The 17,633-nt window shown below is 48.8% G+C and overlaps 1 protein-coding gene across 1 annotated transcript in view; it reads left to right on the top strand.

Annotated features, from left to right (window-relative positions):
- The first annotated feature begins 10,589 nt into the window (after positions 1–10,589).
- RANBP3 (RAN binding protein 3) overlaps positions 10,590–17,633 on the top strand; it is a 52,098-nt gene continuing 45,054 nt past the window's right edge. The window contains exons 1-2 of the mRNA XM_019653329.1: positions 10,590–10,670; positions 11,550–11,713. Of these exons, the coding sequence (XP_019508874.1) occupies positions 11,662–11,713 (52 nt within the window). The 5' untranslated portion in view covers positions 10,590–10,670; positions 11,550–11,661. The remainder of the gene's footprint in view (positions 10,671–11,549; positions 11,714–17,633) is intronic.

Here is a 17,633-nt window from a genome sequence, read left to right as displayed (position 1 = left end):
GCCCGTTCTTGGTTTTCATTGCAATAAATACATTGAGTATACCCATTTGGGGGTCACAGTCCACACCCCAGCCTCCACACAACCCCTCCCCCCCACACACACACACACAGTGGCTCTGGAGGATGTGGCCTTCACTCCCAGCCTGTCCCCCTGCCTGGGACAGCCAGCCTGGCCCCAGCACTATCCTCCCAACTCTCTGGGGAGCGTGCGAGAAGGAGCGGGTTCTTCAAGCTTCGTTTAGCAAGGCCAGCCCTGGGCCAAAGATGGCAAGAAACAGTTCTAGCCCAGGATGGTCAAGGCCATTTGTAAACAGACTAGGCTCATTCAGATATGACAGAATAAAGCCACGCTCCAACACTGATGCAACCCACCAGTTCTCGGGGTTTATTCTGTGGGGCCAAACTCCGGAATCCCCTAAAAACAAGGCTTGAGTTTGTTCCAAAATTGCCAATCCCTGAGCCCAATCCACAGAGAGCCTGCCTTGTGGGATTGTAGGAGCCAGGAATCCATATTGCTGTGACCACCCCCTCCCAGGGGACTGTGACACGGACTCATAGGACTTTGAAGAAACCCTGCAGAGGAGTGACACAGTTACCAGTCAGCCGCCCCTAAAAGCTGCTTCTTGCTGCCAGGCTGGTGCCCCACATTCCCCCAGGGAAGCTTGGCCTCAGCCCCAGCACAGGCCCCTCCCAGGAAGAGGCCCTGGGGCCCCCAGATGACACTTAAATCACCTGTCACTTCCCTGGGCTGGGCACTCCAGGGCCCGTGCTTGGCTTAATGCTCTGCAATTACCATTTTGAAATTGTTAATAATTTTTTAACAAAGCCCCCCCGCCACCCGCATTTTCATTTTCCACTGGGCCCCACAAATTATGTGGCTGCTCCTGGGAAACTTCCTCCCCTTTGGCCCCTGACTCTGTGCTGACTCCCTGCCAGGCTCTCAGAACTCAGACTCTCTCCGACCCTCTTGTGGTTCACATTTCAGCCCCCCGCAGCCCTCCCCCTCGGTGAGCCAGGCCCGGTGTCAGGGAGGCAGGGTCCTTGGAGGAAAGAGCCAGGCTCTGCCCATGGGGCCTGAGTGGCTGGTGAGGGAGTGAGCAGGACAATGTCCATGGGACTCCTGTCCCAGAAGCCAGAGAGGAGATGAGGGGAACCTGCTAAAGGCCCACAGGCTGTCAAGTCCCTCAGCGGGGCCACTGTAAGGCCCCAGGGCACAGGCACCGCACAGCGGGACCCAGTCCTGCCAAAGAGCCTCTGGGAGGTTCTGCCTAATCATAGGAGCTCCACGATAGACATTTTGGTCCAATCTCTTTTTTGACGATCTTCCAAGGTAGGTGTTACCCCCATTGTACACACAGAAAAATTGAAGCTGCTGGCTGGAATGCAGACATGATGACTGGAGTCCTAACAGCCATCTTCAACTTCAAGGTGGGTGTCATATCATAAGGATGGTAAAGCAATGAGACAGAGAAGCCTGGGTCCCTGGTCAGCCCTATTGGCCCCCTGTCAGAATTCAATAAGGCACAGTTGGGGGAGTGGGAGGGGGATGCATAGATGTTCTTGCCTCCACAGACTCTGGAAGCAAAATACGAGGTGTCCACACACACACCCCAGCTGCAGACATAACTCGTCTGCCTTGCTCAAATTCATGTTTCTTAAACCTAGCACCGCATACACTCGGCAAACATCTAGTGAATGAGAGTGAATGAGGAAGGCTTCTGGGAGATGGTCCTATTCCCAGGATGGAGGAGAGAAAACGTGGAGGAATGAGGAGGAGCGGGCAGAGTAAGGAAAACCTCACTCAGGAGGCCACCACCAGAATTTTTTGATACCATCGAAGCTGGGCTTTAGAAAGACTGATTCTGGCAGGGTGGGTTACACATGAAGGAACTGGAAACAAGGGGATCAGTTAGGTACTTGTTAAGATGGGGCAAGTAGGGGCAGTAGGGGTGGAACTGAAGTGGTAGTGAGTCGGAGAAGGCGGGTGAGAGGCCTACTAGAGCCGTGTGCCCAAAGGCAGGCCGAGTGGGTTATGAAATCGTTCTAGTGGCTTATGACCAGTATAGTTTTTAATGGACCAGGATAGAAATAGAAAGTATCAGGAGTGTAGCGAGCTTTGTGCAACAGGGTCGCCAGTTCGATTCCCGGCCTGAGCTGAGCTGCCAACAGGTGGCAGGATGGCTCAGCTTAAAAAAAAAAAAGAATCAGGAGTGTCAATGTAATAAAAATAAACATGGCTTTGTATACTCTTAATTTCAGAATATACATATGTATGATACATACATATATGGTATTGGGCTGTAATGTGAAAAGTATTGAATATACATACAAGCTCTGACAATTAAGTACATGAACTTGTTGCAATGATGTTGCTAACCTTTTTTGATTATCAGAGGGATTATTCATTATGAATTTGTACCAACTGGACAAACAGTTAACCAAGTTTACTATTTAGAAGTGTTGAAAAGGCTGAGTGAAAAAGTTAGACGACCTGAACTTTTTGCCAACAATTCATGACTCTTGCATCACGACAATGCACCAGCTCACACTGCACTGTCCGTGAGGGAGTTTTTAGCCAGGAAACAAATAACTGTATTGGAACACCCATCCTACTCACCTGATCTGGCTTCCAATGACTTCTTTCTTTACCTGAAGATAAAGGGAATATTGAACGGGAGACATTTTGATGACATTCAGGACATCAAGGGTAATACGACGACAGTTGTGATGGCCATTCTAGAAAGAGTTCCAAAATTGCTTTGAAGGGTGGACTAGGCACTGGCATCAGTGCATAGCTTCCCAAGGGGAATACTTCAAAGGTGACCATAGTGATATTCAGCAATGCGGTATATAGCACTTTTTCTAGGATGAGTTTGCAAACAATTTTTAGACGTCTGTATCAAAAGGCACAATACCAGAGAGTAGTTCTCATCCTATTTTGAGGTCATGGGTCCCTTCTGGATGTCCCTTCTGTAAGGGACATCTGTGGGGGTTTTGCTGTCCAGCATCAGTTCCACCTTCTTTTGAAATAGCCTTTCTCCCATGGTTTTAAACACCATCTCTTTGTGGGCGCTCTCACATACTGAATGAGACTGTTCCAGGTGGAGGAGGTGGGTGAGCCAGGGGGTGGAAGGTAAGGGTGGGGCTGGAGGAACAACTGGGGGGAAGACAAGGAAGGCTTCCTAGTCCTGGGGAGGACTTGGGGGTTCATTCCGGGAGTGGTGGCCCATGAGTGAGAAGCCCATGACCTCACAATAGATTGAGAACTCACTTCCCTCAGCCCTCAAATGTCCACTAGGTGTCTCAAAGGGCATCAGACCGGAGTGCTCAATCAACATCTGAACCAGATGGAGGCCTGAACCTGACAGAGGCGGGAAAGCAGGAGGGAGCGCCTGCCCTGCCCTGCCCTGCCCTGCCCTGCCCTGCCCTGCCCAGCTGGAGCCATCTGACACTCTGACACTCTCCTCAGATTCTGGGTCTTGCGCTGAGTGACTGAAAGCAATTGAAGTTTGGGCTTTCTGGGGGAGGTGTCCTGCTGATACTGCTAATCGGTTTCACTCCCAAGACCCGCTAGAGCTGCTCAGTTTTTCCTCCTTTCTCTTTGGTCTTATCAGCACCCTCTTAACTTTCCAGCAAATTCCCCCTTTGCTTACATTTGCCAGAGGTGGTTTTTGGAGTTTGCAACCAGTCTCCAAACCGACACACCTTCAGGACCCATGAGTTTTGTAGGCAGGTTCAGAAGGGATTCTCCGACTCCCTGAAGCCCTCCCGGGACCCACAGCCTGTTTTAGAGGCAGCACATCCATACCCCTGGGAGCCTGATCCTCAGAGGGGCAGGCGCGGTGCAACCAACACACGCTGCACCTCTGTTGGTGCAGCCAGCGATTACATGCATACTGACCTGGTTCCCAGAAGATGCCAGACCTCAAGTGACGCAGAGCCTTTGAATACTCACAAGTTTAGTTGCTGAGAAAGAATGAACGGTTGCTTCTCCTGGATCCAGTTTGAACTCACCCAATCCTCTGCCGCCCCCCAGTGGTCACTGTATGATACAGCCCCTTCCTCTTGGCCGAGGACTCCACAGGCTCCGATTTTGTTTAGAATGGAGGTGGTTTGTTTTGTTGTTGTTGTTTTGTTGTTGTTGTTTGTTGTTGTTGTTTTTTAGCTGAGCCATCCTGCCACCTGTTGGCAGCTCAGCGGCAGCTCAGCTTGGGCCGGGACTTGAACTGCTGTTGCTCAGAGCTTGCACTCTTGAGCGAGGTTGTTGTTTTTTTAAGATTTTATTGGGGAATTGGGGGAGGGGAACAGTGTTGGGGAATTGCGGAAGGGGACCAGCGAAGTTGTTGTTCTTCAATCTTTGTTGTGGAGGGCACCAATCGCCATCTAGCTTCCCATTGGCAGCTCGTGGCCTCTAAGCTCAAGGTGCTGTGTTCAATCTTAGTTGGGTGGGCGTAGCCACCATCCTATGCGGGAGTCGAACCAGCAGCCTTGTTGTTAAGAGTGTACGCTCTATCCACTGAGCCATCCGGGCAGCAGCTCAGCTCAAGGTGCTGAGTTCAGTCTTAGTTGCGGGTGGGCATAGCCCACCATCGAACAGGCAGTCTTGTTAGGAGCAGGTACTCTCACCAGCTGAGCCATCCTGCCACCTGTTGGCAATTCAGCGACAGCTCAGCTCAGGTGCAGCATCACTGGCCCATGTGGGAATCGAACTGGTGGCCCTGTTGCTCAGAGCTTGCTCTCTTAACCCAACTCTTAACCAAGTGAGCCACTCAGCCGGCCCAGAATGGAGGTGGTTTTGTTCGCTAAATTGCAACAATGCCTGGAAAGACCACCAGAAACAGAGTGAGAAAGCTAGCTTCCTCTTCCTTCCCTCTGCCTCTCTTCCTCAAATATTCCCTGTTTATTTATTTGTCTCTCCGCTAGATCATAATTTCAAAAGGAAAAGTAGTAACCTGGCTGACGCCATCTAAAACTAAGCAATCTAAGCTAAAATCAGTAACAGCACAAAGCAACATCACGTGCCTCCTGCTCGGGTGCACGGAGAAAAACACATCAGTCCCGAGTTATGCCCGCCCAAGATGCATTACGTGAATTTAATCAGGAGGAAACATCAAACAAACCCCAAATCGAGGGCATCCTACAAAATAACCGGGTAGTACTCATTACCAGTGTCATGGTCAAGAGAAAAAAAAGACTCAGAAATTGAGCTCAACTAAAGGACACTGAGAAACAACATCTAAATGCAAGGGGGGATTCCAGTCTGGATCCTGGAATAGGAAAAAAACATTAGTGATGAATGGATGAAATTGGAATAAGGGTTGTATATTAGTAAATGGGATTGCATCAGTGTGCGTTTCCTGGTTTTGATTATTGTGCTGTTTACATAAGCTTTAATATTGGGAGAAGCTGGGTGAAGGCTATATGAAATGTCTTGGTACGATTTTTGCAACGTTTTGGTATGCCTGAATTTATTTTAAATTGAAAGTTAAATTTTTTTTTTAATTACAAAAAAATAGAGTAAGGTATTTCCTCCCAATTCCATATTTAACTGCTGCAGAATACGGGAGGGAAGCTGGTGAACCCAATTTGGGTCAGGGGTCCCCTCTGTGTCAGCACTGGCCACCTTGGACATCCAACTGTCAGGAACTTGACCCTGTCAGGACTGAGGGAGGGGAGGGGAGGGTGCCCAGCCGAGGAGGCAGCCCTGATGGCTTCCCTCTGCCCCCACCTGACTCTAAGCTTCCTGAGGGAGGGAACTGCATCTGATTAATCTCTGGGTCCTTGACCTCCATGTGACACAGAACACATACTTCACATGCTGGCTCCCTGCCCACGAGGGGAAGATGAGAACTGAATTACAGCTCTGAGGGCCCTTTTTCCTGGAGCCTGATTGCAGAAGCCATTTTCCACCTCGGCTGTGGAGAAGAAAGTTCACAGTTCTCAAAGCTATTTCAATTTAAAATAAATTCAGGCAGACCAAAAAGTTGCAAAAATCGTACCAAGACATTTCATACATTCCCCTGGCTCAGGGGAACCTCAGACTTGTCTCATGGTAAGCCAAGGAAGCAGGCAGCAGAAAGGCTGGTCAGCCGTTTAAACCATTTAGATCCCTCCGTTTCCCACGTGCAATCCTTGTACTAGGACAAACTCCAGACTCCTCGCTGTGGCCTACAAGGCCCTGCCCACCCCTCCCTGACATCAGCTCCTCACTCTGTCCTGGCTACACTGAGGTCCTCCAGCTCACCAACCCGATTCCTGCCCCAAGAGCTTTGCACTCACTGTTCTGTCTAGAATGTTTCTCCTGCAGATCTTCTACTAAAATGTCACCCCCAAGGGAACGTCCCTGACCAGCCGATCTAAAGTATCCCCTTCCCGTCACTCTGTCCAAATATGCTGTTTTCTTTGTAGCACTAGTCACTATCTCAAACTATTTTGCTTACCCATTGTCAGTCTCCCCACAGAAGAAAGCAAAGCTCTGGGAAGGCTGTCTTATTCATCCTGAGCCCCAGCCTGTAAAGCATACCTATCCTGATGCATAGCAGGTCTGCTGGATATATTGCTGCATAACAAATATCCCCCAAACTTAATGGCTTATGACAGCAGCCATCATTTATCTTTCATGGTCTCTGTGGGTGAGGAAAGAGATGTACTAGGCTGGGCAGTCCTCTTGGGATTTGTGGTCTCAGCTTACTTATAGCATGGCAGTCTCAGGGCAGTTGGACTGCTTACATGACGGCTGACGGCTTTAAGAGCAAGTGTTCCAGCAAAGCAGGTGGAAGTTACAGCCTGTCCCTGTTATGACCTCACCTTATAGGTTAGTGTCATTTCTCCTATACTTATTGATGGGCGCATAACAAGCACACCCTCAAAGGGAAGGGAACAGAGACGTCACCTCCTGTTGGAAAGTGGGCCATAGAATTTGGGGCCATATTTTAAAACTACCACAGTAGGTAATCAATATTTGCTTAATAAATAAATATTGACTAATTTGTTAGAGACCAGATAAAGAAAGCAAAGGAAGGCCTAAGGGCCACGATGTTGGCAGCCACTGGCACTGTGATGAGAATTGTGAAACCAGTGGAAATTCAGTTGGCCTGTTAACATCTCTTAATGTGCCTTGAAAAACCACAACTGGGTTATACTTAGCAAGTGATGACATGTTGCTGGGAGTTCCCCAAAGTGTGGGATGACTGAGTGTATGAAATGACTTTAGGAGACATGTAGACATGGCATTAAATGACACCAAATCACATGGATTATAGTTATCCCATTTTCAATTCTCTTTCACACCTTCTCCTCATGTCAAGGAGAAAGTTCAGTTGAGTGCTAATATGCCTAAATCCCTCTCTAATACTTTTGCTAATCTTTCTTTACATCAAGGAAAAAAGCAGGCTTGGGACTCAGCACCTTGGCAGATACAGTATCTACCCAGAGTTTAAAAACCTTGTTTTATTTTCCTGTTTATTTTTACAATGATCTCCTAGTCATGGCTTTGTGGTTTTCCATTTTTTGTGTGTGGTTTTCTATTTTAAATGGCGACATACAGTATCTAATGTAAATCTGATAAAAAGAAAGAAAAATATTAAGTTCATTCAAGAGGGTTCAGAGAGTCAGCAAAGGCCAAGGAGGCTGGCCCAAGAGAAGTTACATGTAATGAAATACGTAAAATGAATATAATGAAACCAACAAGCTAGAAATGAGAAAACCTAAGTCCATGCACTGCGGGCCACCAGACAGACTTGATGACCCCCGGGGTCCTTCCCAGCATTGACATTCTAGCTATTCCTGGAGAATTTCTAACTCAAGGTCTGTGGCTTGTGCCTCTAGCCTGGTGGCAAAATCTAGGGTATCAGAATCCAGGTGTCTATTAAATAAAATTGAGGGGAATTTTTAATATTAAATATATGCCCACCCCCAACAATAAATCAGCACCACAAACCAGGGTTCATTTACTGTTTTATTGTCTTCTAGACTTAAGAAAGTGATAGGAAAATATCAGTAAGATTTACATAAACTATATACACAGAGATACACATACATACATACTGCACACACCTTCTCCCTCAGAGCAGTTGTTAAACATTTACCACACCCCCACTGGTTGTACAGATTTCTACAGGCCAACAATGTAGATACATGTGTCCTAGATTAGAGGTTGGCAAACTTTTTTTTTTTTTTTAAGATTTTAATGGGGAATTGGGGGAGGGGAACAGCATTGGGGAATAGGGGAAGAGAAACAGAGAAGTTGCTGTCTTTTTGTTCTTCAGTCTAGTTGTGGAGGACGTCGCTTCACTGGCCCATGTTGGTATTATCACTGCGCTCTTCCCGAATGAGGCAGATGGGTCACCGGCCTCTGGATGGCCACTCACAGCGGCCCTTGGCAGCTCACACTGGCTGCCAGCCACTCACGCTGGCTGCCAGCCACTCACGGTAGCTTATGGCAGCCCACTGCAGCAGGGGCTGCAGCCTACCGCTTTGCCGGCGACTCACAGCAGCCCAGCTCCAGGTCGAGCTGTTGTTCACCATCTTAGCTGTAGAGAGCGCAGCGTCACTGGCCCTCATGTGGGATCCAAACCAGGGCCCTGCTGCTCAGAGCTGGCATCCCAAGCCAGCTCTTAACCAACACACCACTCGGCTGGACCTTTTTTTTTTTTTTTTTTTTAAATTAGGGAACAGTGTTTTTTTCTAGGACCCATCAGCTCCAAGTCGAGTAGTTGCTTCAATCCAGCTGTGGAGGGCGCAGCACAGTGGCCCATGTGGGGATCGAACTGGCAACCTTGGTGTTATAAGCACTGCGCTCTAACCAACTGAGCTAACTGGCCACCCAGGCAAACTTCTATAAAGACCCAAATGGTAAAATTTTAAGTTTTGTTGGCCAAAGTCTGTTAAAAGGACTTAGCTCTGCTGTTGCTGCTGGAAATCAGCCACACACGATATGTAAATTGAGTGAAGGATAGCTGTTTTCACAAAATTTTATGAACACCACAATTTAAATTTCATACAATTTTCACGTTATGAGGTATGACTCTTCTTTACATTTTTTTCCAACAATTAAAAATACCATTCTTAGTTCACAAGCCAGATGTGGCCCACAAGCTATAAGTCACTCTGGAGAAGGAGGCGTGGAACTGGGACTCAAACTTAGATGAGACATAGGACACGGTCCCAAGCAGAGGGATCCCCAAATGCAAAGATCCTAAGGCTGGAAGGAGTTTGGTGTGCTCCAAGGAAAGACCTATGTAGCTAAACTGCAGTGAGCAAAGGGAAGCACGTGAGCAAAGCGCAGGGAGGGGGCTGTGTAGCCTAAATAAGTTTAGGATTGATTCCCAGCAGAAAGCCCCTTGGAAGCCTTAAGGAAAGACATGATCTAATCTAAACTTTGTAAAGATTGCTCTGCATGCTGCTGTGTGCAGAACAGAGACTGGCCCTCTGGAAGAAAGAAAGGAAGGAGAGCAGAGAGAGAGGAGGCTGTCCAATCTTCCCAGAGAAAGATGAGGATGGCCTGGCCTGGAGGGGAGACAGCCCCGCTGGTGACAACTGGTAGATTTGGGTTGGATTGTGGAGATGAGGCAGAGCCCACAGGGTGTTCTGAGAGATTCACAGCAGGTTGAGTCATGGAGTCCAGCGGGGGGTGGTGGTGAGAGCACAGGCTCCTAACACCAAGGTTGCCAGTTTGATTCCCACATGGGCCAAGGAGCTGCGCCCTCTACAACTAGATTGAAACAACTACTTGACTTGGAACTGATGGGTCCTGGAAAAACACACTGTTCCCCAATAAAATTTAAAAAAAAAAGGAATCCAGGGTGTCCGACATTCTCACATCTGCCTGTGGGGTTTATCAGCCCATTTTACAGATAAAACTCGAGGTCCGTGGCAGGTGTTGTTCCATTCAGAGTGTCAGGGTCTGGAGGTCCTGGGGCTCCCATTCTGGTAGCTCAGAGATCAAGTCCCTTAGCGCTGGGTCTCCCTCCCCTGTGCCCCTCCCCCACTGACACACACCCCTTTGACCAATGTTTAACCTCTGACCTCTGCTTCCCATCCCCCAACCACCCTCGCCTCCTCATGTGGCCTCGAGAAAGCATTTGCCCAAGGTACTTGCCCCTCAGAAGGAGAAACTGAAGCCTGAGGTGACAGGGAGCCCCAAAACTCTCTGGCAGGCCAACCCCCTCTGGCCTCCGGCCTGCGCGTGTGGAAAGTACCCCCTCCGCAGACCCAGGGATTCACCTAGAAAAAGGTCTCGATCGCAGCACCCTAGATGGCTCACTCTCTCACCACCGGGACCCCCCAGTAAACAAGCAAAAAGCAGGGACGTCAAGACCCAATATCCACCGTGCACCCTAACAGAACGCTTGTTCCGTATTGCCCGCAACGCGCGCGAGGGCCACTGCGCACGCGCCCTGCCCTGTCCTTACCCCCTCTATCGGCGGGAAAAGGAGGCGGGTCGGTTAGCGCGCAGGCGCGCGCTCAAAGCTTAGCCAGGCGGGGACCGCAATCCGGAGCTAGACTCCGCGCCGGACTCAGCGCGCAGGCGCGAGTTGCCTGCCTCGCTCGGAGTCGGCTAGGGAAGTGCGCACGCGCGAGAGTCTCTGGCAGAAAGCAAGCGAGCCCGGGCCGGCGCAGGGCCTTGTGGGAGGGCTTAAGGAAGTAAAATGGCGGACCTGGCGAACGAAGGTAGGGGAGGCGCCGTCGGGAGCCAGCTGGCGGTCAGGGGACGGGCGGGGGGAGGTCCAAAGGCCATAGGCCCGAGGGGTGAGCACCCCGTAGTGCGGGGGGCCCACCTGCTTCGGGATAGTGGCGCAGCGGGCTCCGCAGCCGCCCCCCATTGCCTCCCCTCCGGCCGGGCTCACTAGCCCGGCCCATCACTTCTGGCAGCTCCGACCCTGCAACCGTCTGGCCAGAGGGCCCGGGAGGCCGCTGGGGCCGCGGCCCTGAGGCCCTTCCGTCTCGCGGACCAGGCCGGAGGCTGAAGGGGGTGGGAGGCGCGGCGCCAGCGCCTCGGCCTCGGATGTAAATAGACCTCTGGGCCTGGTGGTGGGCCCAACACGCCACACTCCCTCCCCGCCTCCTCGTTCCCAGGGACCTGGGCTTTCCCCCCTTCCTGGCCTGGCTGCCGAGCCGGCCCACCTCCTAGTTCTGTGGGTTCTCATCCTCCGCGGACCTGCCCAACTCCCAAGAATGGAGGACGCCTGGTCTGTTTTCATCCCCCACCCCGAACTCGGCCCCCAGTTCTCCCGGATCCTTCGTGGTGACCTGAGATTCGTGCCTCGCCTCCCTGCATTTCAGGCCCCGCAGTAGGATGTGGGCCACCGAAAGCCCTGGTTTCTCTTTGGCCCTTTTTGCTGCACTTCCAGAGAGAGACAGACAGAGACTGTGTGATTCCCTCCTCTGTGGAGCGCTGACATCCCACCTAAGCGTTTTTGACAAGTTTACAGTTAGAATCCCCCAGAGAAAGTACTCCATAAGCCGATGTCTGCTTAAATCAACAGTGGTGTTGGTATCGCTGTAGCTTCAGGACTTCCGAGGCCTATTTTTAGCTCCCTCTGTTTCTAGGTGCACGACGACAGGCGCGCTGTTTCCCTGCCTGGTCCTGATTCCCTCCCTATACCATGCTCCCAGCTATCAAAGGGTATCCTGAGGTTTCCATACTGAACTGCACGAATGCATGAATGATAATAATAAATGCTCACCCTGGTGGAGCATTGGGATGGTACCAGGTACTGTTAAAGTCTTGATCACCGTATTTATCTTGGTTAATATTCATCCTCATAAACTCCATGAGGTAGATAGGTAGTGTGGCTCTTGGTGAGGAAACTAAGTGATTAAGTTACTTGTCCAAGGCAGGTCACAGTGAGAAACAGGGATGTGAGTCAATGAGGTCTGGCTTCAGATCCCCCTCCCACACCTTTATCTTACACTTTATGCACATATCTTTTATAAGATAAAGGAGCCCACAGAGGGTTGAGCATTTCATTCATAAGACCCATTTAAAGGCAGCAGAGAGACTGGACGAATGGGAATCAATGTGATATAACTTTATATATTTGCATCTTCGGCCCATTCAGTTTCTTGATCTAAAGACTCATATACCCAACATCATATTTGACATCTCCATTTGGATGTCTAAATAAACATATCAAACAAAATTCCTGTCTTTCCTCCAAAACCTGTCCATTCCACAGTCTTTCCCCCATTATAGTAAATGGCAAGTCCGTTCTTTGAATCAAGCCAACACCTTGAAGTCACCCTTGACTCCTCTCTTTCTCTTATGCACCACAGCAGATCCTGTCAGCTCTTCATTAAAAACATTTCCAGAGGGTGACCACTTCTCACCACCAACACTGCTGCCCCTTGGGCTTGCCTTCCACCCTGACCCATCTAACAAGCGCTCAACCCAGAAGCCAGAGTGCCCCTCCCCCATGCCTCCCTGTCCTCTTCTCCCACTACTGTCTCCCTGACCCTGGCTTTCTCACTGTCCCTTGCATGGTCTCTATACTCTCTCTTTTATGCTGTTGGACCTGTGGTTCCTCTGCCTGCATCAGTTTTACCGCATTTATCCCCATGGCCCACTCCTTCCTTCAGGACTTTACTCAAACATTACTTTATTATTGAGACTTTCTCTGGCCACCTATTCTAAATTGTATCCACATTCCCTATCCTCTTTTCCTGCTTTATGTTTACTCCACAACACTTATCACCATCTGGCATGCTAGGTTTACTTGTTTGTTCAACTACTACCCTTCTGTGAATATATATAAGCTCCATGAGGGCAAGGCCTTCTGTCTGTCATGTTCACTGATGGATTGCTTACATCTAGAACAGCTCCTGACACAGAATAGGTATCCAAGAGATGTTTGTCGAATGAATGAATGAATGAATGAATGAATTCATCAGTGAGGACCTTTATTGTGAGGTATACTTTGAGCATAAAGGGAAAATTATGGATTTCTATTTTCCAGGGATACCATTTCTAGCATATATGCTGACACATGAGCTGTCGATTGTAAATTGCGTAGTCAAACAGGTAAGTAAAATAGATAATGGAATGTTTTGTACTTAAAGTTTTTGCCTAATGAAGGCCACACTCACCTAGTACTTTGCCTCTGACCCTAGTTCTGGCATAGTTGTCCTCAGGAAATCAACTCTCAGTGGCTTTTTATGCATCACATATCCCTGCCATCCTTTAATTGGTCGTTACGTGTTTTTTGACTCCATTTGTGGATTTGGCTTGGGTGTTTAATTTCTTATCCCCTGTGTAAGCTAAGACTTTCTTGCCGTGCATTTTGAAGCTTTGGGGACTACCCCATCCGAGTGCTTTCCCTCTTGCTATTTAAGCTGCAAACGCCCTCTTGGCTTCTGTCTTTGCAGACTGGGATCCTAAGCTGGTCCATCCTCACACCCTCTCTCTCTTCTCTGGGCCATTGCCACCTCTGTGTGAGTCTGAAGCAGTGGCTGGCCACCAGTGCTGGACATTAGGATCTCCTGGGAAGCTATGTTAAAATCACAAATGCTCAGTCCCCACACCCCACCTGTTCTGATTCTGTGAGGCATTGGGTGGGCCCTGGGCATCTGTACAGTTACAAAGCAGCACAGTTAACCCTCATATGCAGCCAGGGTTGAGAACCACTGGTTTGAGTGGGACAGGTTAGGGATTCTTATGTACAAAGAAACATTTCCAGTGGTGTATCCAATACAGCATGTTGTTGGTCCTCATTGCCACGATGATCTCTTCAGGGATGGTAACAGCAACTCCCACAGCCCTTTTTTGGTAGTCCTGTGGCCCGTGACTTTTAAAGTCTAGTTGAAATGTTTCTCTCCTAGGAGAGAGAGAGAGAGAGAGAGAGAGAGAGAGTGTGTGTGTGTGTGTGTGTTTTACACTTGTGTTTTTTGGAATATTCTCTTCTGCTTGAAATTTTGCTGTTGATACATCCCACACTCGTTACTCATCCTATCTCTGGAGTTATTCTGCGTTGTAGACCAACATCAGGATTTGAAGGCAGCATTTTGACCCTGGTAAAGGTAAAGAAGAATGGGAAGAGGGTGAGCAAAGTGTATTTGAGCAGAATGTATTTGAGCTGTAGAGATTCTTGGGTTCTAGATCCCAGCATTAAAAGGTACCACATACATATGAGTCCTTGCTGGCCTATGGACATGCATGGTGGAAATCTGAGAGACGGTATAAAGCAGTATTCTCAACTTTAGCCCTGTTGACATTTGGGGCCGATGATTCTCTGTTGTGGAGGCTGCCTGATGCCTTGTAGGATGTTTAGCAGCATAGCGGCATCCCTGACTCCACCCACAAGATGCCAGTAGCACACACCCTCCCCTGTACCATACCCCAGGGATTGTAACAGCCAGAAATGTCTTCAGACATTGTGACATGCCCGGGAACAGGGAGTAAGGAGAACCACCTGCAGTTGAGACCCAATGGTATAAAACGGTGGTGGGGCACTAGCTTTGCCTTATAAACAGGATTTGTTTTGACTCTTCCTTGTATTCTCTGAGTGACTTTGGGCAAATTTTTAGCTCTTTTGAGCCTCAGTTTCCTCACCATAAAATGGGAATAATGACAATCATATCTATCTCACGGTTGCTGTGAGCATTGGATGAATTAATGCACATAAATTATTTAGCACCTGTGTCCACACACAGTAATAAACAGTAAACAGTAGTATTTTCATTACAGTGGACTCATGTCATAGACACATTTAGCTTCAGTGCTCAGCAGAGAGAGTTAAAAAGTGAGTATGAGTAGTGTGGGTGAATCTGCTGAATCCCACTAAATGAGATAGCCCTGCGGTGAGCTTATAATGGGAGGTCAGCGGAAGCTGGGTCAGCGGGAGCTGGGCCAGCAGTCCTCCTGTTTTTCGTCTTGCCTTTCATTGCATGATCATCTAGCCATGGGTTCTCAGCCTCGTCACTAGACATTTGGGACCAGATCAGTCTTTGTTGTGGGGCTGCCCTGGCTCTGACCCACTATATGCCTATAGCAACCCTCCCCTCTCCCCCCAGTTATGACAACCAAAAATGTCTCCAGACATTACCAAGTGTCCCGGGGGGGGGCACAATTGCCCCCATTTGAGAACCATTGATCTATCCTGAGCAAGTGTCAGTCTAGAGATTTTTCAAGGGTGATTTGGCTTTTCTCAGTTTTCACCTTGTTGATGGCAGAGGTGGCTGGTATTGACTTGGCAGAGCCTTGGTAGCTCTCCATGGTACTTTGCAGCAGTCAGGAGGCAGATGGGTTTGCGTTGTTATCTATTCAGGACCTAGGGGTAGTGTGGGCAGCAAGCAGCAGCGTTCTTTGTTTTGTTGAACAGGATTTGTTTTTGCCACCTATGTGCAGTAACCTTCCTGTGGTCCCATGGAGTCCTGTTCAGTGTGGCTGTGCGTTACTATTGGTAGCAAACTAGATGCACGGGGCCTCAGAGTACAGCCCCGCATGTGCACAGTTTACTTGGTTGTCTTGGCACGTGGTGCTATTGCATAGAGCTCACTGTGGATATTAACCCTGATTGCACATCACACTTATTTAAGGAGGTTGTGGAGGAAACTAAAAACTGGTGCCTGGGCCGCACCATCAGAGATTGTTGCAGGAGGTCAGGGGGTCTGTAGTTCTTAAAAGCCCACAGATGTTTTATGACATGAAGCCAGAGTCGAAAACCACAGGCAGAACTTATGAAGTTGCTTCAGGGGCAAGCAGACATGTTTAATTTGTTCCATTTAGGTCTTTGTTTTTAATTAGGAGCCAACACTTAAGAATTCTGAGGTTTCTGGGGGAAAAAAAAATAATCCAGGTTTCTGATTTCTCTTGAAAAATAAGGACCAGCCTCAGCCTGCGGTCCTGCACAGTATGATTTGGCCGGACTGAGGAGCTGCTGCTGCCCTTGAGGTAGACTGTGTGCCCTCCTAGACACGAAATCCCCACCGCATTTGGGACCTGCCTGCATGACCTGGTGTGGCATTTGGGTTTCCACACTGTTTTACCCCTCTTAGACGCAGCGTTCTTCCCATTCAGGGCACTCTTTACCAAAGAACCCGAGCGCAAAGCTCCTGACAGTCTGCAGTTGATTCAGGATTCAGTGTCCTCCAGTGCTAGTACTCAGAGCAGCATACGGCAGGCAGCAGTCCTCCAAGATGGTCCAGGGGCCCCTGGGAGTCCCCAAGAACCTTTTCAAGGGGACTGCAAGTTCAAAACTATTTTCATAACAATGCAAAGACATCATTTGCCCTTTTCACTCATATTCTCTTGTGAATGGACCAAGGAATTTCTTTTAGAGGTTATAATAGCAACAGATGGACTGCAGAAGCAGATAAGAGAATCTAGCTGTCTTCTATTAAGCCAGACATTAAACAGGTTTGTCAGAATGTAAAATAATGCCCCTTTTCTCACTTTTTTTTTTCCAAAAATAGTTACTTTTCATAAAAATATTATTTAGGTAAATCTTATCTTAAATAGGTTAACTAGTACTTGACATTTTCTTAGTTTTAATTTCTAATGTGGTAAGTATTAGTAGCTGTAGTCCACATTTACAAAAGCTCTTGGAGATCCTCAGTAGTTTACAAGTATGGAAAGGGGCCCCACAACCAAAAAGTTTCAGAACTGCTGGCATGTGATAGCGGAGCCCCAGTGTAAAAGATCTGAGTGGGGCCTGGAGAGAGATCCACGTGGGTTTCTCCCCAGTCTCTCCAGCTCCAGGGGAACTGGGACTGAACAGCAGGCTCCAGTAGATAACTTGTGGCACAGTTGGAAGCGCCTGGAATGACTGCCCTCGGTTTGTGTCTTGCCTCCGCCACTTACTTGCCCAGGACCTTGGGCAAGTTGTTTGACCTCAGTTCCTGCATCTGTGGAAGGGGAATGATGCTAATCAAGTCTGAGGATTGTGTGAGAGAAAACATATGTTGGGGTCATTGACCCACCGGCACGTGCGGTACATGTCAGTTACGACTGGCTGTTGCTCTTCTGATTGGATGCCTGGGTAGAGAAAAAGCTACTTGAGGTTGTAGCTATGTTTCTCCACCTCAGCGTTATTGACAGTGGGACTTGTGGGGGCTGTCTTGTGCATTGTGGCAGGTTTAGCAGCATCCATGACGTCTACCCATATGACGCCAGTGGCACCCACCTACCCCCAGTCATGACAAAGAAAAATGTCCCCAGATATTGTCAGCTGTCCCCTCAGAGGCAGAGTCACCCTCATTTGAGACCCCCCCTGGGTTAGGGGATTCCATTGACCTCCCCAAGGGACTCTGTGTTCTGTAATCATCTGATCTACTAAATCCTAGTCCTGCACACATTTAAATACACACACTGATTGGGGTGGGAGAAAGGAGGTGACTCACAGAAGCTGGGGTTACCCTGGTTTGTGCTGTCTGACACATCGTGAACTTATTCTGGTGTATAATGTGAATTATGGATCTCAGTCTTCTTCCAAATAATTAATGCGGGGTTCCTCAACCTCGACACAGTTGACATTTGGGTTTGGATCGTTCGTGATTGGAGGACCATCCTGCGCATCATAGGATGTTGATAAGCATCCCTGGGCTCCATTTACTAGATGCTATTAGCAGCTCCTCCCCATCGTGATAACCAAAGATGTCTCCAGATATTGCCCATTGTCCCGGGCAGGCGAGGGGGTT

This window comes from Hipposideros armiger, unplaced genomic scaffold, assembly GCF_001890085.2.
Source record: "Hipposideros armiger isolate ML-2016 unplaced genomic scaffold, ASM189008v1 scaffold_202, whole genome shotgun sequence".
In the NCBI taxonomy this organism is placed as follows: domain Eukaryota; kingdom Metazoa; phylum Chordata; class Mammalia; order Chiroptera; family Hipposideridae; genus Hipposideros; species Hipposideros armiger.
Note: the sequence above shows the minus strand (reverse complement) of the source record. Positions and strands in the feature narration are given on the sequence as shown.